The 23,331-nt window shown below is 48.5% G+C and overlaps 1 protein-coding gene across 3 annotated transcripts in view; it reads left to right on the forward strand.

Moving 5' to 3' along the window:
- Nucleotides 1-1,074: 1,074 nt before the first annotated feature.
- Nucleotides 1,075-23,331, forward strand: part of EPHX2 (epoxide hydrolase 2) — a 147,062-nt gene continuing 124,805 nt past the window's right edge. For all 3 annotated transcript variants that reach the window (XM_068280105.1, XM_068280106.1, XM_068280107.1), the window contains exon 1: nucleotides 1,075-1,260. In XM_068280105.1, coding sequence (XP_068136206.1) covers nucleotides 1,157-1,260 — 104 coding nt within the window. In that variant the 5' untranslated portion in view covers nucleotides 1,075-1,156. The remainder of the gene's footprint in view (nucleotides 1,261-23,331) is intronic.

Below are 23,331 nucleotides of genomic sequence, written 5' to 3' on the forward strand. Positions count from 1 at the left end.
GATACGTTCCGGTCCACAGATCGAAAAACTGCTGCAGGCCCCGATTGTCCGGACCGTTCTGCCCAGCGGAACGGATCCGGACAAAAAATACTGCAGCATTGGGGCTGTGGGAAACGGAACATTTCTTCACACTAGTGAAGAAACGGACCGTTCCACGGGGGATGGGGGCATGTGCTGACGCGAATCTACCGGAGGGTGAGGGGAGGGTGTAGCAGCCGGGCGGGTGGGCTAGGGAGGGTTTATACATACCTAACCTTCCGTAGCAGCCGGCGGTAGAGGCTTTTGTCTTCTTCCGCATCATGTGACTGTGTAATCACAGCGGAAGAAGAGGAAGCCTCTACCCCCGGCTCCTATGGAAGCTTAGGTATGTATTTGCTGAGTGAAATGGATCCGATCAATGATTGATCAGATCCGTTTTCACTATGTGAACCGGGCCGCGGACAGAGCCATCCGGATCCAGTGAAGCGGAGACCGGATCCGCTCACCGGATCCTTTTTGGCTCAAACGCTAATGTGAACGGAGCCTTAGTGCGAAAATATCCTAAGGAATTACCTAAAGCAGTGGGAGAACTACAAGTCCCATCAGGATAATCTCCAACTAAAGAAGAACTACAGATTCCAGCAAGGTAATTTCCAGCTGGGGAAGAACTACAAGCCCCAGCAGGTTGTCCTTCAACTATAAGAGAATTACAGATCCCTATTGGAGAACTACAAGTCTCAGAGGTCTGTCCTCCAGCTGTGGGAGAACTACAAGTCCCAGCAGGATTTCTTCCAGCTACAGGAGCACGAATAATTCCCAGCTGGCTGTCCTCTAGTTATGGGAGAACTACAAGTATCAGAAGTCTGAAGAACTAGCAGGCCAAGCATTCCATAGGTCACCTATGGATGATAGGTCCAATCTAATAAGTAGAAGCACACAGTATTGAGCATAGGGGAGCGCAGTGGAGTGGAGAATAGAGCGTGCAATGATAGCACATGCGTGTGACAGAGCGGGGGCGCGCAACGTCTATACAGATGCGGGCAGGCGCGGGGGCGCGCATATGCAGTACAATGCACACAGGCTAGGGGACGGAGGCGCGCAGAACAAAGTTCACAGAGGCGGGTCAGGCCGGGGACGCGCACCGCTGGCAGCCTGGCTCACAGCACTCGCATGCAGGATGTCGGGGAAGCGGCTGGTGCTGTTTGATCTGGGTGGGGTGCTGCTCACCCCCGGGCCCCTCGCTGCTTTTCAGCGCCTGGAGGAGAACCTGCACCTCCCTGGGTGAGTGAGTGCTCTACTACTCCTGTCATGGCGGCACTCTGACTGCGGCGCAGAGGATTCTGGGGGTATAGAGGACAGGAGGGCGGGGCCATAAGGCAGGGGCTGACCTGCAGCTTTGGCACTAGTGACACAGGGGGGTCACACAGACTCCTGGATCTATAAGCAGTGACCATAGCTCCCAACTGTCCCTCTTTTGGAGGGACAGTCTGTCTTTGAGAACCCTGTCCCTCTCTCCTCCTTATTTGTCCCTCTTTCAGGACTTTGTCCCTCTTTCTATGTAAATGTATCTCTCTACTAAAAATGTGTTTGATTGACTCTAAACTTTATTCCCATCCTTTAAATTGATGTATTAATAATTTTAAAATGTTAATAAGAAGGAAATAAACCAGGATAGAAAGGACCAGTGTGGTTTGAGTTATAAAACAACATATTTTGTTATGAAATCTTTATGGTATGCGGGACTAGGGGTGTGATGGGGGCGTGATCAGGGGTGTGGGAGGGGCATGGCTTAAGTGTCCCTCTTTCTCATCTCAAAAAGTTGGAAGGTATGGCAGTCTTGTTCTCCTGATGAACCGTCATGCGGGGATCTCAGACAGCTGAGGGTCTCTGCTGAGTCTGGGAGGGAGGAATGGACCCCTCAAGTATAATTAACACAGAACACTAACGCCTTGTTCATGTTATAAATCGCCAGCGCTATGGCAAGCGCTGAGCGATGTATACTGTGATTTTTACAGTGCTTTTTCCAGCGCTTTTGACTTAGAAAATCGCTTTTCTAAGCGCTTTTCTCAGCAATGATTTTATTCACTGAACTCTTGCAGCCAGAAATTAAAAAATATAATTGTATTTATTCATAAACGTGGCTGTACAAAGCGCGTTGCGCAGAGGCAGGACAAGGTCCTTCAGCACCCAAGGCTGAGACACCAAAGTGCGCCCCTCCATCCCTACCACCCCAGCCATCACACACTGATTGCTATTAGACTAATAGGTGCCCCAGGGCCCCCAACCTCCCCAACACCTTAATCTCTAGTTATTTGGCTTGCAGTCACTGCTATGTATCCCCTTTTCTTATTTCTTTCTGCTTCAAACACAATTGGGAATGACAGCTGAATGAATTGTGCGCCCCCTCCTACACTGCGCCCTGAGGCTGGAGCCTCTCCAGCCTCTGCCTCGGCCCGGCCCTGGCTTAGCGATTTCCCTATACCTTTCATTGAGCCAAGGCGCTCAGTATATAGTACATGTAGCACGTTTGCGATTTAAAGAAATTCAAAACGCTTACATGTGAACACTGCCATAGGAAGTCATTGCACAAGCGCCTTTAGGCAATTTGCAAAATTACCAGAGCTGAAAAAAAAATCAAACGCTCATAGTGTGACCCAGCCCCAAAGGGCCCTTTTCCACTAAGAAATGCAATTGCAATTGATAGGGGGTCCTAAGCAGGGCAGGGGGAACATCTTTATTCCCATTATAACAATTAGATATAGAGGTTATAATTACCACTGACTTCAGCGCCAACGTAGAGCTAGTACAGCAGATAAAGGCGGGCCCTTCTGGTCCAGGGGCCCTTGTGCAGTCGCACCCTCTGCATTTCTTACTGCTATGCCGATGTTGAGAGAACATGAAAATGATCTAGGAAAAAACTCGGGATAAAGTTAATTGCTTATGGGCCAAAGTATACTTAAAGGGACTCCAAGCACCTCTCATGGGCATGCCTTTAAGCCAGACGGCTTCCAACAAAGTCGTGCTATGACCCCTCTGGAGGAGTCTCGTGCAATGGCCATGCGTGTCACTTCCTCTTCCTGCAGTGATGCACTTCTCTAACGGAGAAGACAGGGGTGACCCGGAAGTTATAACATAGCCAAGATGGCAGTCGCAATTTTTAAATTGAAATAGAACAAAAACTATTTGGCGTAGAGTGGTGATTCAGGCATCAAATGAAAGAGGAGCGCACAAGCTACAGAATGGTATGCATCTTAAAGTCTTAAAGGCATGCCCATGAGAGGTGCTCGGAGTCCCTTAAGTACTGTATCTTAATTCAGTCAATACATGGGAGTCATCTTTTCTTTTTAATGCTTCAGCAAGCGAGCACAAACAAGCTAGATTAAAATGCTCGATATGAAAGAATTTGCATGCAACAATCATGTGGCAGCTTGCAAAGGAAACACAGGTCTCACCAGTTAATGCAGGTACAGTACTTCTTGTGAGCTCCTCTGTCCACATTTCTGTGCAGCCTGGATGATGCTGTAGCAATACAGCCATGCACAAGCAAGTCACAGAGGCTAGACAATTCCCTCAGTAATCAGGGAGCAGCTTACACAGGACGCATAATACATCATACGACTTGGCGGCCGATCGACCATCACATTCGATTATAATAATTGGAATCGGTGAAAATTGGTGCTGCCAAGTCCATGCCAACTGATAATGCAACCAATTTCGAGCCAAAATTGGTCACATCAATTGGTCGGACATGCTGCAAGATGTATGGGCAGCACGGTGGCGTAGTGGTTAGCGCTCTCGCCTTGCAGCGCTGGTTCCCCCGATTAAAATCCTAGCCAGATCAACATCTGCAAGGAGTTTGTATGTTCTCCCTGTGTTTGCGTGGGTTTCTTCTGGGCACACCGGTTTCCTCCCACATCCCAAAAACATACTGATAAGTTAATTGGCTTCCCCCTAAATTATCCCTAGACTACAATACATACACTACACGATATAGACATATGACTATGGTAGGGATTAGACTGTGAGCCCCTCAGAGGGACAGTTAGAGACAAGACTATATACTCTGTACAGCGCTGCGGAAGATTTTGGCGCTATATAAATGCTAAATAATAATGTAGGGCCAACTTGCTCGATTGGGTACATGGTGGTAATGGTGAGTGATATCGGGACGAGGGATGAACGCGATGAAACCCCCGACGCTGTCCCCCCTTTAATATTAAAGGGGTCCAAAAGGCAAGAGAAAAATAATTAGTTTCATTTACCTGGGTGCTTCTACCAGCCCCCTGCACCTGTCCTGTGCGCTCGTCAGTTCGTTCCCCCGCCACGCGTTAGTTTCGTTTTTGTCGACTTGGAGTGAAACCTGTGAAGGTTTGTCCACGTTAAGATTTTTTCACATTCAGTGGTCCGCTGTCTCCGAGTCGGCAAAAACTAAACAAACCCGCATTGGGAGACCGGAGCATCGGTGAGTGGGTGCAGGGTGCTGGTAGAAGCCCTGGGCAAGTGAAACTCATTTTGTTTCTTGCCGTTAGGATCCCTTTAAATGTTCCCCCCAATGCCAAGGGCACTTTCTACATTACCTGTCCGCGGCCTCCGGGCTCCCTCCACTGTCCATTAACACATGCCTTGTGGTTGCCTAGTAACGTGATGTCACACACGTGCCCTTACCCCCAGGGTACCTTGGAAGGGGGAAGCCTCTGGATCCTAATGAGGCTTCCCTCGCTCTCCTGCTCAGTCCCATTCCTGTGCTGGGGCCCCTGAACTCTTTAGAAACGTAACAAGACGCACTAGTGGCAAACAGCTGAGCCCGATCTGTTCACTCTACTGCGCAGGTACAGGTGGCTCAAGCCTGTGCAGTATAGCGGGCCCGATCTAGTAGAGCAAGCTACAGTGGTTTGCAAAAGTATTCGCCCCCCCTTGAAGTTTATCTAGAGGGAGCTTACAATCTAGAGGAAGCTTGCATTCTAGAGGGAGTTTATAATCTATTATTATTATTATTTATTATTTATTGTATTTATAAAGCGCCAACATATTACGCAGCGCTGCACAATAGATAAATGGGTTAACATACAGGTAGAACATACGGAAACTCACAACAAAACAAGATCATGCAAATGATTTGATAACAATACAGTGTCATAGGTCAAGATAGAGACTGTTCGAGTCTACAAGAAGGGTGGTTGTGAGTAAGATTGCATAATCAAGATGGGTACATTAGGGAGGATGGCCCTGCCAGAGGCTTACAATCTAAAGGGTGGGGTGGAGACAATAGGTGCGTCTTTTGAGAGGGGGTCTAACAGAACATATTATGATACTGGTGTAGGGGGGTATGCGAGCGTGAAGAGGTGAGTCTTGAGAGCTTGTTTGAAGGTATTAAAGGTGGGGGCGAGTCTGACGGCTGGTGGGAGAGAGTTCCAGAGAGTAGGGGCAGCCCTGGTGAAGTCCTGCAATCGTGCGTGTGACTGAGTTATGCGTGGTGCGACTAGGCGCAGGTCATTGGAGGATCGGAGGGGGCGGGCTGGTATGTGCCTGTGGACCAGATCAGAGATGTAGGTCGGGCAGGTCTTGTGCACTGATTTGTAGGCCAAGCACAGGATTTTGAAATTGATCCTAAAGCTGATGGGGAGCCAGTGTAGTGCTTTACAGAGCGGAGTTGTAGAGGCACTGCGGTGAGAAGAATGTATCCCTCTAGATGTAGCTTACAATCTAGAGGGAGCTTACAATCTAGAGGGAGCTTACATTCTAGAGGAAGCTTACAATCTAGAGGGAGCTTAAAATCTAGAGGGAGCTTACATTCTAGAGGGAGCTTACATTCTAGAGGGAGCTTACATTCTAGAGGGAGCTTACAATCTAGAGGAAGCTTAGAATCTAGAGGAAGCTTACAATCTAGAGGAAGCTTACAATCTAGAGGAAGCTAACAATCTAGAGGGAGTTTACAATCTAGAGGGAGTGTACAATCTAGAGGGAGTTTACAATCTAGAGGAAGCTTCCAATCTAGAGGGAGCTTACAATCTAGAGGGAGTTTACAATCTAGAGGGAGTTACAATCTAGAGGGAGCTTACAATCTAGAGGAAGCTTACAATCTAGAGGAAGCTTACAATCTAGAAGGATCTTACAGTCTAGAGGAAGCTTACAAATCTAGAGGGAGTTACAATCTAGAGGGAGCTTACAATCTAGAGGGATCTTACAATCTAGAGGGAGCTTACAGTCTAGAGGGAGCTTACAATCTAGAGGGAGCTTACAATCTAGAGGGAGTTTACAATCTAGAGGAAGCTTACAATCTAGAGGGAGCTTACAATCTAGAGGGAGTTTACAATCTAGAGGGAGTTTACAATCTAGAGGGAGTTTACAATCTAGAGGGAGTTTACAATCTAGAGGGAGTTACAATCTAGAGGAAGCTTACAATCTAGAGGAAGCTTACAATCTAGAGGAAGCTTACAATCTAGAGGGAGCTTACAGTCTAGAGGAAGCTTACAATCTAGTGTGATCTTACAATCTAGAGGGAGTTTACAATCTAGAGGGAGCTTACAATCTAGAGGGAGCTTACAATCTAGAGGGAGTTTACAATCTAGAGGGAGTTTACAATCTAGAGGGAGTTTACAATTTAGAGGGAGCTTACAATCTAGAGGGAGCTTACAATCTAGAGGGAGCTTACAATCTAGAGGGAGCTTACAATCTAGAGGGAGCTTACAATCTAGAGGGAGCTTACAGTCTAGAGCATAGGTGTCAAACTCCGGCCCGCGGGCCAAATCTGGACCTCAGAGCCATTAAATTTGGCCCTCAAGGGGTTTCCCTACTTTGCGTTATGTTTGGCCCAGTCTAGACAACCAGGGAAGCTATATTGGAGGCGAAGCCCTAGAACACCAGGGAAGTCCTATGGAGGAGGGAGGGGGAAAGAGCTTAACCCATTCAGGTTCCGTCGTTTTCACGTGAGAAATGTTCACCTCCCATTCATTAGCCTATAACTTTATCACTACTTATCACAATGCACTGATCTATATCTTGTTTTTTCCGCCACCAATTAGGCTTTCTTTGGGGGGTACATTTTGCTAAGAGCCACTTTACTGTACATGCATTTTAACAGGAAGAATAAGAAAAAACGGAAAAAATTCATTATTTCTCAGTTTTCAGCCATTATAGTTTTAAAATAATACATGCCTCCATAATTAAAACTCACGTATTGTATTTGCCCATATGTCCCGGTTATAACACTATTAAAATTATGTCCCTATCACAATGTATGGCGACAATATTTTATTTGGAAATAAAGGTGCATTTTTTCCGTTTTGCATCTATCACTATTTACAAGTTTAAAATAAAAAAAATATAGAAATATTTCATCTTTACATTGATATTTAAAAAGTTTAGACCCTTAGGTAAATATTTGCATGTTTTTTTTTTTTTTTTTTTTATTGTAATGGTTTTTTTTTTTATTGTAAACATTTTATTTGGGTAGTTTTGGGAGGGTGGGAGGTAAACAATAGATTGATAATGTAAATGTGTGTTAATTTAAAAAATTTTTTTTTTACAGGTGTAGTATTACTTTTTGAGTTTGTTTACATGACGTCACTCTAAGCGTAACATACACGCTTAGAGTGACTCATCGCAGAGGGAACGGCCAGAAAAGGCGCAGCTTCCGAGAGAAGCTGTCGCTTTTTCAGCGGGGGAAAGGAATCAATGATCGGGCACCGTAGACCGATACATTGATTCCCTGGCTACCGAATCCGCGGCCGGGAGTGCGCGTGCACACGCGCGATCGGCCGCGGGGGCGCGCGGTAGCGCGCATGGTTCCTGGACGTAGAAACTACGTCCAGGAACCAAAATAGGTTAAACACTAGGGAACTGTATAGGGGAGGGTGGGGGCCACTAGACACCAGGGATCTGTGTATGGGAGGGAAAGAGGACCACTAGGCACCAGGGAACTGCATAGGGGTTAGAGGGGAGCAATTGGACACCAGGGAACTTTATAAGGTGGCCAGTATACACTGAGGTTGGCCCGCGGCTAGGTTCTAGTATTCAATTTCGGAGCACTTTGTATTTGAGTTTGAAACCCCTGGTCTAGAGGAAGCTTACAATCTAGAGGAAGTTTACAATCTAGAGGAAGCTTACAATCTAGAGGAAGCTCACAATCTAGAGGAAGCTCACAATCTAGAGGAAGCTTACAATCTAGAGCGAGCTTACAATCTAGAGGAAGCTTACAATCTAGACGGAGTTTACAATCTAGAGGGAGCTTACAATCTAGAGGGAGCTTACAATCTAGAGGGAGCTTACAATCTAGAGGGAGCTTACAATCTAGAGGGAGCTTACAATCTAGAGGGAGTTTACAATCTAGAGGGAGCTTACAATCTAGAGGAAGCTTACAATCTAGAGGAAGCTTACAATCTAGAGGGAGCTTACAGTCTAGAGGAAGCATACAAATCTAGAGGGAGTTACAATCTAGAAGGAGCTTACAATCTAGAGGGAGCTTACAGTCTAGAGGGAGCTTACAGTCTAGAGGGAGCTTACAGTCTAGAGGGAGCTTACAGTCTAGAGGGAGCTTACAGTCTAGAGGGAGTTTACAATCTAGAGGAAGCTTACAATCTAGAGAGAGTTTACAATCTAGAGGGAGCTTACAATCTAAAGGGTGTTTACAATCTAGAGGAAGCTTACAATCTAGAGAGAGTTTACAATCTAGAGGGAGCTTACAATCTAGAGGGAGTTTACAATCTAGAGGGAGTTACAATCTAGAGGGAGCTTACAATCTAGAGGAAGCTTACAATCTAGAGGAAGCTTACAATCTAGAGGGAGCTTACAGTCTAGAGGAAGCATACAAATCTAGAGGGAGTTACAATCTAGAGGGAGCTTACAATCTAGAGGGAGCTTACAGTCTAGAGGGAGCATACAATCTAGAGGGAGCTTACAATCTAAAGGGAGTTTACAATCTAGAGGAAGCTTACAATCTAAAGGGAGTTTACAATCTAAAGGGAGTTTACAATCTAGAGAGAGTTTACAATCTAGAGGGAGTTACAATCTAGAGGGAGCTTACAATCTAGAGGAAGCTTACAATCTAGAGGGATCTTACAATCTAGAGGGATCTTACAATCTAGAGGGAGTTTATAATTTAGAGGGAGCTTACAATCTAGAGGGAGCTTACAGTCTAGAGAAAGCTTACAGTCTAGAGGAAGCTTAGAATCTAGAGGAAGCTTACAATCTAGAGGAAGCTAACAATCTAGAGGGAGTTTACAATCTAGAGGGAGTTTACAATCTAGAGGGAGCTTACAATCTAGAGGGAGCTTACAATCTAGAGGGAGCTTACAGTCTAGAGGAAGCTTACAAATCTAGAGGGAGTTACAATCTAGAGGGAGCTTACAATCTAGAGGGAGCTTACAATCTAGAGGGAGCTTACAATCTAGAGGGAGCTTACAGTCTAGAGGAAGCTTACAATCTAGATGGATCTTACAATCTAGAGGGAGTTTACAATCTAGAGGGAGCTTACAATCTAGAGGGAGCTTACAGTCTAGAGGAAGCTTACAGTCTAGAGGAAGCTTACAGTCTAGAGGAAGCTTAGAATCTAGAGGAAGCTTACAATCTAGAGGAAGCTTACAATCTAGAGGAAGCTTACAATCTAGAGGAAGCTAACAATCTAGAGGGAGTTTACAATCTAGAGGGAGTTTACAATCTAGAGGGAGCTTACAATCTAGAGGGAGCTTACAGTCTAGAGGAAGCTTACAAATCTAGAGGGAGTTACAATCTAGAGGGAGCTTACAATCTAGAGGGAGCTTACAATCTAGAGGGAGCTTACAGTCTAGAGGAAGCTTACAATCTAGAGGGATCTTACAATCTAGAGGGAGTTTACAATCTAGAGGGAGCTTACAATCTAGAGGGAGCTTACAGTCTAGAGGAAGCTTACAATCTAGAGGGATCTTACAATCTAGAGGGAGTTTACAATCTAGAGGGAGTTTACAATCTAGAGGGAGTTTACAATCTAGAGGGAGTTTACAATCTAGAGGGAGTTTACAATCTAGAGGGAGCTTACAATCTAGAGGGAGCTTACAATCTAGAGGGAGCTTACAATCTAGAGGGAGCTTACAGTCTAGAGCATAGGTGTCAAACTCCGGCCCGCGGGCCAAATCTGGACCTCAGAGCCATTAAATTTGGCCCTCAAGGGGTTTCCCTACTTTGCATTATGTTTGGCCCAGTCTAGACCACCAGGGAAGCTATATTGGAGTCGAAGCCCTAGAACACCAGGGAAGTCCTATGGAGGAGGGAGGGGGAAAGAGCTTAAACACTAGGGAACTGTATAGGGGAGGGTGGGGGCCACTAGACACCAGGAATCTGTGTATGGGAGGGAAAGAGGACCACTAGGCACCAGGGAATTGCATAGGGGTTAGAGGGGAGCAATTGGACACCAGGGAACTTTATAAGGTGGCCAGTAGACACTGAGGTTGGCCCGCGGCTAGGTTCTAGCATTCAATTTCGGAGCACTTTGTATTTGAGTTTGACAGCCCTGGTCTAGAGGAAGCTTACAATCTAGAGGAAGTTTACAATCTAGAGGAAGTTTACAATCTAGAGGAAGCTTACAATCTAGAGGAAGTTTACAATCTAGAGCGAGCTTACAATCTAGAGGAAGCTTACAATCTAGACAGAGTTTACAATCTAGAGGGAGCTTACAATCTAGAGGGAGCTTACAATCTAGAGGGAGCTTACAATCTAGAGGGAGCTTACAATCTAGAGGAAGTTTACAATCTAGAGGAAGTTTACAATCTAGAGCGAGCTTACAATCTAGAGGAAGCTTACAATCTAGAGGGAGTTTACAATCTAGAGGGAGCTTACAATCTAGAGGGAGCTTACAATCTAGAGGGAGCTTACAATCTAGAGGAAGCTTACAATCTAGAGGAAACTTACAATCTAGAGGGAGCTTACAATCTAGAGGGAGCTTACAATCTAGAGGGAGTTTACAATCTAGAGGGAGTTTACAATCTAGAGGAAGCTTACAATCTAGAGGGAGCTTACAATCTAGAGGGAGTTTACATTCTAGAGGAAGCTTACAATCTAGAGGAAGCTTACACTCTAGAGGGAGCTTACAATCTAGAGGGAGTTTACAATCTAGAGGGAGTTTACAATCTAGAGGAAGCTTACAATCTAGAGGGAGCTTACAATCTAGAAGGAGCTTACAATCTAGAGGAAGCTTACAATCTAGAGGAAGCTTACACTCTAGAGGGAGCTTACAATCTAGAAGGAGCTTACAATCTAGAGGGAGTTTACAATCTGGAGGGAGCTTACATTCTAGAGGAAGCTTACAATCTAGAGGGAGCTTACAATCTAGAGGGAGCTTACAATCTAGAGAAAGCTTACAATCTAGAGGAAGCTTACAATCTAGAGGAAGCTTACAATCTAGAGCGAGCTTACAATCTAGAGGAAGTTTACAATCTAGAAGGAGTTTACATTCTAGAGGGAGCTTACAATCTAGAATCAGAATCAGATTTATTTCGCCAAATACAGAAAGAGCTGTATTCGGAATTATTTGTGGTACACATGGCATAGACATAGTATAGGAAAACAAGACACACAACAAAACGCACAAAAATTTAGACAGCAGTAATGGTATACGAGTCCTGGGTCAACACATGGCACATTGTTGCATCCGTGCAGGGGCAGTCCAATTAGATTATTAATATTAATAATAATGATGATGGTGGTGATGATGGCCCCCCTTGCTAGGGCCTGCCAGTAGGCGGACCTGGCAGGGGGAGGATGGAGCTCAGCAGCTGGCCAGAACCAACTGAGGGCATGCCGGTAGGCGGGCCAGGCAGGGGGAGGTTGGAGTTCAGCAGCCGAACTGCTTGGGGGAAGAAGGTGTTCTTCCGTCTGGTGGTTTTGCATGGTATAGTACTGTAGCGTCGGCCCAGTGGAAGCAGCTTAAAGTAGCGACTGCCTGGGTGGGAGGGGTCGCGGGATATCACAGTGGCCCTCTTCAACATCCTAGCGGAATGGAGAAGGTCAAGAGGTGGAAGAGGAGACCCGATGATTCTCTCTGCATCAGCTATGACTCTCTGCAGTTTGTGTTTGTCCCTGGCCGTTGCGCCCGCGTGCCAGACGATGACTGAGGAGCAGAGGATGGATTCTATAGTGGCAGTATAGAAGCTGGTCAGTAGTTCCCTGGGCATGCCGAATCTCTTCAGTTGACGCAGGAAGAACAACCTCTGCTGAGATTTCTTCTGAATTTTGGAGGTGTTCTGCCCCCACTTCAGGTTGTTGGTGAGAGTCGTGCCGAGGAACCGCACGGATGTCACCCTCGAGACTTCGGTACCCCCAATGAGGACCGGTGGAAGGGGGGGAGGGTTCCTCCTGAAGTATACAACTAGTTCCACAGTCTTTGCAGCGTTGAGTACCAGGTTGTTGTCTCTACACCAGATACAGATTCTCTCGACTTCGCTGCGGTACTCCTGCTCCCCGTTGCTACCAATTAGGCCGATGATAGTGGTGTCATCTGCAAATTTTATGACTTTCACAGAGTCCACGGATGATATGCAATTGTTGGTATAGAGGGAGAACAGTAGTGGTGACAGTACACAGCCTTGTGGAGCCCCTGTATTGGTGGTTCTAACACTGGAGTAGCAGTTACCGAGCTTCACCTGTTGCGCTCTATTTGTAAGGAAGTCCTTGATCCATGCACGAAGGGTGGGGTCTACTCCGAGCTGCACCAGATTGATAAACAGGATGTCTGGGCAGATCGTGTTAAACGCTGAGCTAAAATCCAGAAACAGGATCCTAGCGTAGGAGGCGGGGTTCTCTAGGTGCTCTGTGATGTATGCCAGGCAGGCATTGATGGCGTCCTCCACGGATCTGTTTGTCCTATAAGCAAATTGGAGCTGGTCAAGGAGAGCGTCCGTATGCCTCTTCAGGTGAGCAAGGACCAGCCGCTCAAGGAGCTTCATGATGTTGGAAGTTAGGGCCACTGGTCGGAAGTTGTTGTGCTCCGTGCTGCCGGGTTTTTTGGGGACTGGTACAATTATGGACCGCTTTAAGCAGGAGGGGACTATACCGTCTGATAGTGGCTGCTCGAATAAGGAGGTGAGCACAGGGGCTAACTGATCAGCACAGGTCCTCAGGCAGATCGATGACACTCCATCTGGGCCAGAAGACTTCCTGGGATTCAGCTTGCGGAGGTGCCAGAGTACATCTAGTTCCTGGACAGCAACAGGAGCCGGGGCGCTGAGCTCATCCGAGGGGGGGGGGTCACCTTGGTCGTGGTTGTATGGTCCACGTGCAGGTTTGGAAGTTGCTCGAACCTGCAGTAGAACTCATTGAGCTCCTCAGCCAGCCGAAGGCTCGGTGTCGCAGGCAGAGGTGCGGGTTTGAAGTTCGTGGCTGCTCTCAGGCCCTTCCATACCTCCCGTGTGTTGTTTGATTGGAGACAGAGCCCCAGCTTATCAGAGTAGGCCCTTTTTGCTGATCGCAGTTCTCTTTTCAGGGCGTACCTGGGTTCTCTGTATTCCTCAGGGGAGCCAGACCTGTGCGCCTCCTCTTTGCGTTTCCGAAGTCGTCGGAGCTTATCGTTGAACCAAGGCTTGTTGTTGGGGAAGATCCTGAAGGTTTTGGATGGAATACACACTTCTTCGCAGAAGCTAATGTAGGAGGTTACATTCTCGGCCCATTCATCAAGGGAGGGTGCCTTCAGGGTCGACCAGTCAGTGGTTTCAAAACAGGCTTGGAGTTCCAGTTTTGCATCAGCTGTCCATTTTTTGATGGTTTTGACGGTGGGCTTTGAGGTCTCCAGGAGCCGCCTGTAGGTGGGGATCAGGTGGATTGTGTTGTGGTCGGAGTTTCCCAGAGGGGCTCCTTGGCTGGCCTTGTAAGCGTTCTTATGGACCGTGTAGCAGTGGTCCAGGGTGTTGCAGTTTCTGGTAGGGCAGGTTACGTGCTGCTTGTAGCGGGGTAACTCCTGTCGTAGGTTTGCCTTGTTAAAGTCGCCTAGGATGATCACCAGAGCCTCAGGGAGGGATGTTTCCCACCGCGAGATATGGTCACTGAGGACACGCAGTGCAGTCTCGGAGCGTGCGTCGGGTGGGATGTAGACCCCAACGAGGATAAGGGAGGAGAACTCTCTGGGGGAGTATTGAGGCCTGCAGTTTATGGCCAGGAACTCAACATCTGGGGTACAAGTCCTGTTGAGAGTGGTGATGTTGGAGCACCAGGAGGTGTTGACGTAAAAGCAGATGCCCCCACCTCTCGTTTTCCCCGAGAGGGCTACGTCCCGGTCTGCTCTTAGGAGGTTGTAGCCTGGTACATGTAGAGAGTTGTCGGGGATGCTGTCACTCAGCCAGGTCTCAGTGAAGCAGAGAACAGGGGTGTTCTTGCTGATCTGGGGTTTGCTCCCAAGTAGGATCAGCAGCTCGTCCAGCTTGTTTGGGAGTGAGCAGACGTTTGCAAGTAGGATGGCGGGGACTGGAGAGCGTAGTCCTTTCCTCTTGAGTCGGACAAGGGCCCCCGCCCTCCTACCTCTGTGGCGGCGTTTGTACGGTGCCCACTTGGAGACAAGGTATTTGATGTGGGCTGAGACAGCATCCCACAGGGGGGAGCCCCCTGGAGGCTTGGGGCTATCCGGAGGTTCCCATTTAAGGAGGGCTTCTCTGGAAAGGGTGGTAGTATTTTGTGACCGTTTTGAGCCCATTTAGCGTAGTGTAGGGCACAGGTTGGTAGTATTGTGCGGGCAGCACAGCACAGTGTATAGGGCCCAGGTGGATGGTATGGCGGCTCAAAGGATGGAGTGGAGCTGGCAGCACAGGATGTTGCACAAGGGTAGATATGGAGCCCAGAGGGTGGAATGGGGCAGGCGGCACAACGCAGAAGGTGGCCCAGGTAGGTAGAGTGGAGCAGACAGTCCAGCGCAGCATGTGGCCCAAGTAGATAGGGGCCCAAGCAGAAGGCCAGGGTAGATGGAGTGTAGTAGGCAGCACAGCTCAGTGTAGGGCACAGTGTATTTTGAGGGGCAGGCAGCACAGCACAGGGGGATGGGATGGCAGCCCCGCACAGCACAGCATAATGGCACAGTATATAGTAAGTGGCAGGCAGACGGTATGGAGCAGGCAGCGGCTAAGCAAGAACAAGATAGTGGGGTCCAGTTCCAGTGTGATTACAAGCTGTGGCACTCACCATGGGAGAGATGACTCTAGCAGGAGGATCTGCAGCCGCCGGAGAAAGTGAGAGGGGAGGCTGGTCACGGGGCCCCCAAGCCCTGGAGTGGATCTGCAGCCGCAGGAGGAAGAAGTGTGCCTGGAGGGGGGAGGCTGGTCACGGGGCCCTCAAGCCCTGGCGTGAACACACCAAGAGGAGGCAAAGGGTGAGGAGCCCAGTAGAGCGGAGCCCCCCTCTGATTGCTGGTGAGGTGCTGCACAGGGGTCCCCGGGTGGTGAAGTGCAGCCACGTGCGTTCAGCGCAGGAGGAAGAGATGGATGTGCGCAGCCAAGATTTGCAGTGCGGTGGTGATCCGAGGCGTGGGACCATGTGGAGTGATGCAGTGAGTCTGGAGGAGCAGCAGCGGCTTATCCGGGGGCCTGAGGCAGAGGACCGGCGTGGGACCACGTGGTGTGATGAGACGGGTGAGCAGCCGGAGCAGCAGGCCGGAGCTGGCAGCGGCGACCAGGAGCCAGGATGTTCCCGAGGATGCAGCGGGAACGGAGGTCCGCAGACTACGAGGTCTGTCCTGGCAACAGCGGGAAACAGGCGAGACCAGAGCGGTGGCAGCGGCAGGCAGACCGGAGCGGTGGCGGCAGTCAGGTGGAGCTGAAGGCCGGCGTGGGACCATGTGCAGGCATCGGGTGAGTACAGCTGGGCTGCTGCCTAGCAACAAGCTAACTAAAAAAAAAAAAAAAACTAAGACTAAAAACTAACCTAAGCTAAAACAAAATGCATCAGCTAAAACACAAAACGACAAGCAGTCTTCTAAAGCTATCCAATACTACTTTGTGTAGCTGGAAACTGTGGAAACACTACCTAGCTACAGGAGCCATGTGACCGAGGCGACCTGCTGGGGCGCCATCTTGGAAGTTAAGTGAGTGAATGAGCTTACAATCTAGAGGAAGCTTACAAATCTAGAGGAAGCTTACAATCTAGAGGGAGTTTACATTCTAGAGGAAGCTTACAATCTAGAGGGAGCTTACAATCTAGAGGGAGCTTACAATCTAGAGGAAGCTTACAATCTAGAGGAAGCTTACAATCTAGAGCAAGCTTACAATCTAGAGCAAGCTTACAATCTAGAGGAAGCTTACAATCTAGAGCGATCTTACAATCTAGAGGGAGCTTACAATCTAAATGGAGTTTACAATCTAAAGGGAGCTTACAATCTAGGTGGGTGTAAGGAAGCGCAGCCGCTCGCTCTCAGAGCGGGGCGGCTGCTTCCGCATCCAGCATGGCGGCGCCGCATGGAGGATCCGTGAGCAGCGGTGAACGCGGAAAGGCCGCCGCGTGCAGTGCGGCGGCGGACGCCAGGGACAGTGCTGGTGTGACTGTGACGCATAGTCCACCAGCGTTGGTAGTGACGCGCGCGCGCGCACTGAGGCAGAAAATATGACGGCCAGAAGTGAGTCAGCTGACCAGGCTGGTCAGCTGACTCTGGCTCCACTTCTCATTGGTCCAGCACTTAGGGAGGTGCTGGAGAGATACCTGTGTGTATATACTGCTGGCTGTTCAGTTGCTGGTTGTCTGGCGTTGCGATCACAAACGTGGGAGCACTCAGACCCTTAGTCAGATCCTTAAGTGTGCCGGGACCAGCTGGAGCTGTAATCCTACACTTAGCTAGATTCTGTTGATAGCTTAAAGTACTAGTTTGATTGTGATTATCTGTTATGACCCTTTGCCTGCCTGACTATCCTCCTGAACTCTGATCTTGTGCCTTGCCATTCTGATACTCTGTTGCCGAATACCGGCGCGTCCTTAGACTCTGCTTCTGCCTCCTGATTTTGTACCTCGATATATCTTATACCCTGTTGCCGAACCCTGTCTGTACCTTGACTCCGCCTCCGCCTTCTGAATCTGTACTTTATCTGTCCGTGTGTTTACAACCTGGCTTGTCCGACCTCGAGAACCGACCTTACTATTAGAGGCGGTTCCCTGTCTTGTCAGTGACACTTCCTCCAGAGTGTCACTCTCAGATAATCCTTCCTACTCTCAGCCTGACTCCTCCCGCCTTGGAGAGTTCAGGCCTTCGGGAGCAATCTGTGCAGTACTCCTCACTGCTCTGAGGCCTAGTCCTCTTAAGTGTTACTGTTACACCAACACTACACTCTACTCGGGTGAACAGAGGTTAGCTGGTATATCGGATTATCGGTGATACTGCAGATCACTTATAATCTGGTATACATCTGTATTCCCTGTGATACTGCAGATCACCGGTAATCAGATCCTCTCTGTGCTTCACCGATCGTTACAGAACGCCAGACCAAATACAAAATGGACGCAAACACTGATCGTCTGGGTGTACTTGCTGCTTCGGTAGACAACATCAATCAAGTACTGGGCACCCACATAACTCTTATTGATGCCCTATCAGGGTCTGTACAAACCCTCCAGACATCAGTGGATCATGTGCGATCCCCTTCTAGCTCTGACATACGTATGCCTGTACCTGAAAGCTTTTCCGGCCACAGATCTGACTTCCGGAATTTTAGGAGTAGAGTGTTGTCCTATTTTAGTTGAGACCCCAATCTTCGGGTAATGAGACCCAGAGGGTCACGTTTATTAAAACTTTGTTGTCCGGCGACTCCCAGTCTTGGGCGTATAGCCTGCCCACCGGAGACAAAGCTCTTACCTCTGTAGAGGAATTGTTTAAAGTTATGGCAGTAATTTACGACGATTCGGACCTTGCCTCGACTTCTGAGCGGAAGCTCAAGCTTTTGCGTCAAGGCGAAGGTCCAGTCGAAGATTACGCGGCCGAGTTTAGGAGGTGGTCAGTTACGGCCAGGTGGGACACTTATGCCCTGTTAGATTGTTTCTTGTCAGGGCTGTCCGATGAGTTCTCTGATCTGATGTTAAGTCAGCCCGAGCCCAGAACAGTCGATGAGGCCATCTCAGCGGCCATCCGAATCGACCGCAGGCTGCGCTACCAAAGACAGACCAGGGGTAGTTCCCGTGTCAGCAGGGTGTCTTACACCACGGCCCCAGTGACTCCACCTCCTACTGTTTCATCTTCTCCTGTCTTTCCTCCATCCGAGCCGAAACAGATTGCTCGGTCAAAATTGACCCAGGTGGAGCGAAGACGGAGAATGACCGAACAGCTGTGTCTGTATTGCGCTGAAGGGGGGCATATAGTACGAAACTTCCCTAATAAGCCGGGAAAACGCTACCGCCTAGGAGTGGTAGGGGGTAACACCCTGGGTGTCCGACTTTTACCCCTAGAAGAAAAACGGTTGCTTCTTCCCTGTACCGTTACGTGGGAAGATAAGACCGAGGTCACGGAAGCCTTTATCGATTCAGGCTCCGCGGCAAATTTTATGGATTTTGAGTTTGCTAAGAGATTATGTATTCCGCTCACACCAGTACAACCACCCATCCAGGTTACGGCAGTGGATGACTCTCCTCTGCAAGGGAATCACCCACTGTCTCAGACACCAGAGGTGGGAGTCACCATAGGGGTACTGCACTGGGAAAAGTTACAGTTCTTTGTATTGCATATGACAACTTTCACCATTATACTCGGCATGCCGTGGTTGCACCTTCACTCTCCACACATTGATTGGGCCACCGGCCAACTAATTTCTTGGTCAGCACACTGCTTTCAGCAATGTTTAGGGAAGGTGACATTGGGCCAAACCAGGGTTCATGTACAGGGGGTACCTGAGCAATATTTGGAATATTCTGATGTATTCTGTCCCAAGGCAGCAGACAAATTACCCCCACATCGCTCTTTTGATTGCCCCATTGATATCTGTTCAGGTTGTATGCCCCCTCGGGGTCATTTGTAAAATTTATCTGGGCCAGAAAAGTTGGTTATGCAAGAATATATCCGTGAGAATTTGGCCAAGGGCTCCATTCGCCCGTCCCGATTGCCTGCTGGAGCAGGTTTCTTTTTTGTTAAAAAGAAAGACGGGGGCCTGCGGCCCTGTATCGATTACCGGGGACTAAATAAAATCACGGTAAAGAATCGCTATCCATTACCCCGATAGACGATTTATTTACGCAGGTCACAGACGCTAAGATCTTCTCAAAACTGGATTTGCGGGGCGCGTACAACCTGGTACGCATAAGAAAGGGCGATGAGTGGAAAACGGCCTTTAACACGCCAGACGAGCATTACGAGTACCTGATGATGCCCTTTGGGTTATGTAATGCCCCGGCCGTTTTCCAGGAACTCATCAACGAGGTCTTCAGAGAGGTGTTGGGGAGATTTGTTCTGGTCTATCTAGACGATATACTTGTTTTCTCCAACAACCTCTCTGAGCACAGAACGCATGTGAAATTTGTACTCAACAAACTAAGGCAAAACTCACTTTACGCTAAACTTGAGAAGTGTATTTTTGAAGTAACATCTGTCGACTTTCTGGGGTACATAATTTCCACCACGGGCCTGTGTATGGACCCCGCCAAAGTCTCTGCTGTGTTAGAGTGGCCCCAACCCGTGGGGTTAAAATCTTTACATCGGTTTTTAGGCTTTGCGAATTATTACAGAAGGATTATAAAGGGGTATTCCACGGTCATTTCACCCCTACCTGTCTTACGGAAAAAGGGGCAGATACTAACCACTAGACCCCAGAAGCCCTACGAGCATTCTCCACTCTGAAAGACTTGTTTTGCTCGGCACCCATCCTGAGGCACGTTAACACTTCTTACCCCTTTATTGTTGAGGTGAACGCCTCAGAGGTCGGGGTAGGGGCTGTGCTGTCTCAGCGATCAGGGTTGCAGGGAAGATTACATCCCTGTGCCTATTTCTCTCGTAGGTTCTCTCCGGCAGAGAGAAACTACGATATAGGCAACAGAGGGCTCCTTGCCCCTAAACTTGCCTTTGAGGAGTGGCGTCACTGGCTGGAAGGAGCAGAGCATACGATTACAGTATACACTGATCACAAAAACCTGGAATACATCGAGGGGCTAGGAGATTAAGTCCCCGTCAGGCTCGATGGTCATTATTCTTTTCGAGGTTCAGGTTCATTATTACGTACACCCCGGGCAGCAAGAACATTAAGGCAGATGCCCTGTCCAGATGCTTTGAGCCAGAGACAGCCCAGCCTCCTGCCCCAGAGTCCATTATCCCACAGAGACTGGTACTGGCTGTAACTGAGACTTGGGAAGACTGGGCAGAGACTCTGAGTCCCTTTCAGCAGGATGTCCCCGAAGGGAAACCTAAAGGGGTGATGTTTGTGCCTTTGCCCTTTCGTCTCCGCATTTTGCAAATGTTCCATTCTCACAAAAATGCGGGACATCCTGGGGCGTCTAGAACGCAAGATCTTGTGTCCAGATGTGCTTGGTGGCCTTCTTTAGCAGCAGACTGCAAGGAGTTTGTTAGGGAGTGTGCAGTGTGCGCAAAAAATAAACCCTCCCGGCTGGCACCTGTGGGTACCTTGCAGCCTTTACCCACCCCGAGTGAGCCATGGACCCATTTGTCCATGGATTTTGTGGGTGAGCTTCCCAAGTCAGAGGGCATGTCGGTCATTTGGGTGGTAGTCGACCGCTTCAGTAAAATGGCCCATTTTGTGCCCTTGAAAGGACTCCCCTTGGCCCAGGAATTGGCCGACTTGTTTATCACACATGTGTTCCGGCTGCACGGCATTCCCGGAAAACATAGTGTCGGATCGGGGAGTCCAATTCGTTTCTAGATTCTGGAGGGCATTCTGCCACCAAATGGGCATGAAGCTGTCGTTTTCATCAGGCTACCACCCACAGACCAATGGTCAAATGGAGAGGATTAATCAGTCTTTGGAGCAATTTTTGAGGTGCTACGTTGCAGAAGCACAGAATAATTGGGTCAAATTTTTACCTTTCACAGAATTTGCACAAAATAATCTAAAGAGTTCTTTCACTGGGTTTTCTCCGTTCCAGATAGTGTCTGGAAGAATGCCCAAATTCTCACCATTGCCAGTAGCCGCCACTCCGTTTCCAGCTCTGGAGGCCTGGCAAAGATCCTTTAAAGACATTTGGTGGATGGTGAGAGATGGTTTGGAAAAAGCGTTCCGAAGTCAGAAGGGTCAAGCTGACAAGAGACGCTCTTTGGAGTGGAAGTTCCAGCCAGGAGACTTGGTTTGGGTATCCACACGTCACTTGACACTAAACCATCCTTCAAACAAGTTGGGCCCCAGGTTTGTCGGTCCGTTCCCGGTAGCGAAAAAGATCAACAACGTTACTTATTCCATTGATCTTCCCGCCAGCATGCGTGGGGTTAGGTCCTTTCACGTATCTCTGCTTAAACCAGCAGTCCATGTGGGCCCTACTCCTCCTCCTCCTGTGATAGTAGATGAACGACCTGAGTATGAGGTAGAGAAAATCTTAGATTCACGCATGGTACAGAACTCAGTACAATATCTGGTGCATTGGAAAGGGTATGGCATTGAGGAAAGACAATGGGTACCTGAGAACCGCATGCATGCAGACGAATTAAGGAAGGAGTTTCACGCCATACATCCCGAGAAACCTGGTAGGAGTTGTCCGAAGTCCATTCCCCGGGGGGGGGGGGGGGGGTAACTGTAAGGAAGTGTGGAAGCGCAGCCGCTCGCTCTCAGAGCGGGGCGGCTGCTTCCGCATCCAGCATGGCGGCGCCGCATGGAGGAGCCGCCGCACGCCGCGTGAGCAGCGGTGAACGCGGAAAGGCCGCCGCGTGCAGTGCAGCGGCTCCTGCGGCGGACGCCAGGGACAGTGCTGGTGTGGCTGGGACGCATAGTCCACCAGCGTTGGTAGTGACGCGCACGCACTGAGGCAGAAAATATGACTGCCAGAAGTGAGTCAGCTGACCAGGCTGGTCAGCTGACTCTGGCTCCACTCCTCATTGGTCCAGCACTTAGGGAGGTGCTGGAGAGATACCTGTGTGTATATACTGCTGGCTGTTCAGTTGCTGGTTGTCTGGCGTTGCGATCACAAACGTGGGAGCACTCAGACCCATAGTCCGATCCTTAAGTGTGCCGGGACCAGCTGGAGCTGTAATCCTACACTTAGCTAGAGTCTGTTGATAGCTTAAAGTACTAGTTCGATTGTGATTATCTGTTATGACCCTTTGCCTGCCTGACTATCCTCCTGAACTCTGATCTTGTGCCTTGCCATTCTGATACTCTGTTGCCGAATACCGGCGCGTCCTTAGACTCTGCTTCTGCCTCCTGATTTTGTACCTCGATATATCTGATACCCTGTTGCCGAACCCTGTCTGTACCTTGACTCCGCCTTCTGTATCTGTACTTTATCTGTCCGTGTGTTTACAACCTGGCTTGTCCGACCTCGAGAACCGACCTTACTATTAGAGGCGGTTCCCTGTCTTGTCAGTGACACTTCCTCCAGAGTGTCACTCTCAGATAATCCTTCCTACTCTCAGCCTGACTCCTCCCGCCTTGGCCTGCTCTGAGGCCTAGTCCTCTTAAGTGTTACTGTTACACCAACACTACACTCTATTCGGGTGAACAGAGGTTAGCTGGTATATCGGATTATCGGTGATACTGCAGATCACTTATAATCTGGTATACATCTGTATTCCCTGTGATACTGCAGATCACCAGTAATCAGATCCTCTCTGTGCTTCACCGATCGTTACAGGGGGGAGTTTACAATCTAGAGGGAGCTTACAATCTAGAGGGAGCTTACAATCTAGAGGGAGTTTATAATCTAGAGGGAGTTTACAATCTAGAGGGAGTTTACAATCTAGAGGGAGTTTATAATCTAGAGGGAGTTTACATTCTAGAGGAAGCTTACATTCTAGAGGAAGCTTACAATCTAGAGGAAGGTTACAATCTAGAGAGAACTTACAATCTAACTGGAGTTTACAATCTAAAGGGGATCTTACAATCTAGAGGAAGCTTACAATCTAAAGTGGATCTTACAATTTAGAGGGAGCTTACAATCTAGAGGGATCTTACAATCTAGAGGGAGCTTACAATCTAGAGCGAGCTTACAATCTAGAGGGAGTTTACAATCTAGAGGGAGTTTACAATCTAGAGGGAGTTTACAATCTAGAGGGAGTTTACAATCTAGAGGGAGCTTACAATCTAGAGGGAGTTTACAATCTAGAGCGAGCTTACAATCTAGAGGGAGTTTACAATCTAAAGGGAGCTTACAATCTAGAGCGAGCTTACAATCTAGAGGGAGCTTACAATCTAGAGGGAGCTTACAATCTAGAGGGAGCTTACAATCTAGAGGGAGTTTACAATCTAGAGGGAGTTTACAATCTAGAGGGAGCTTACAATC

Source organism: Hyperolius riggenbachi, chromosome 4 (assembly GCF_040937935.1).
Source record: "Hyperolius riggenbachi isolate aHypRig1 chromosome 4, aHypRig1.pri, whole genome shotgun sequence".
Taxonomy (NCBI): domain Eukaryota; kingdom Metazoa; phylum Chordata; class Amphibia; order Anura; family Hyperoliidae; genus Hyperolius; species Hyperolius riggenbachi.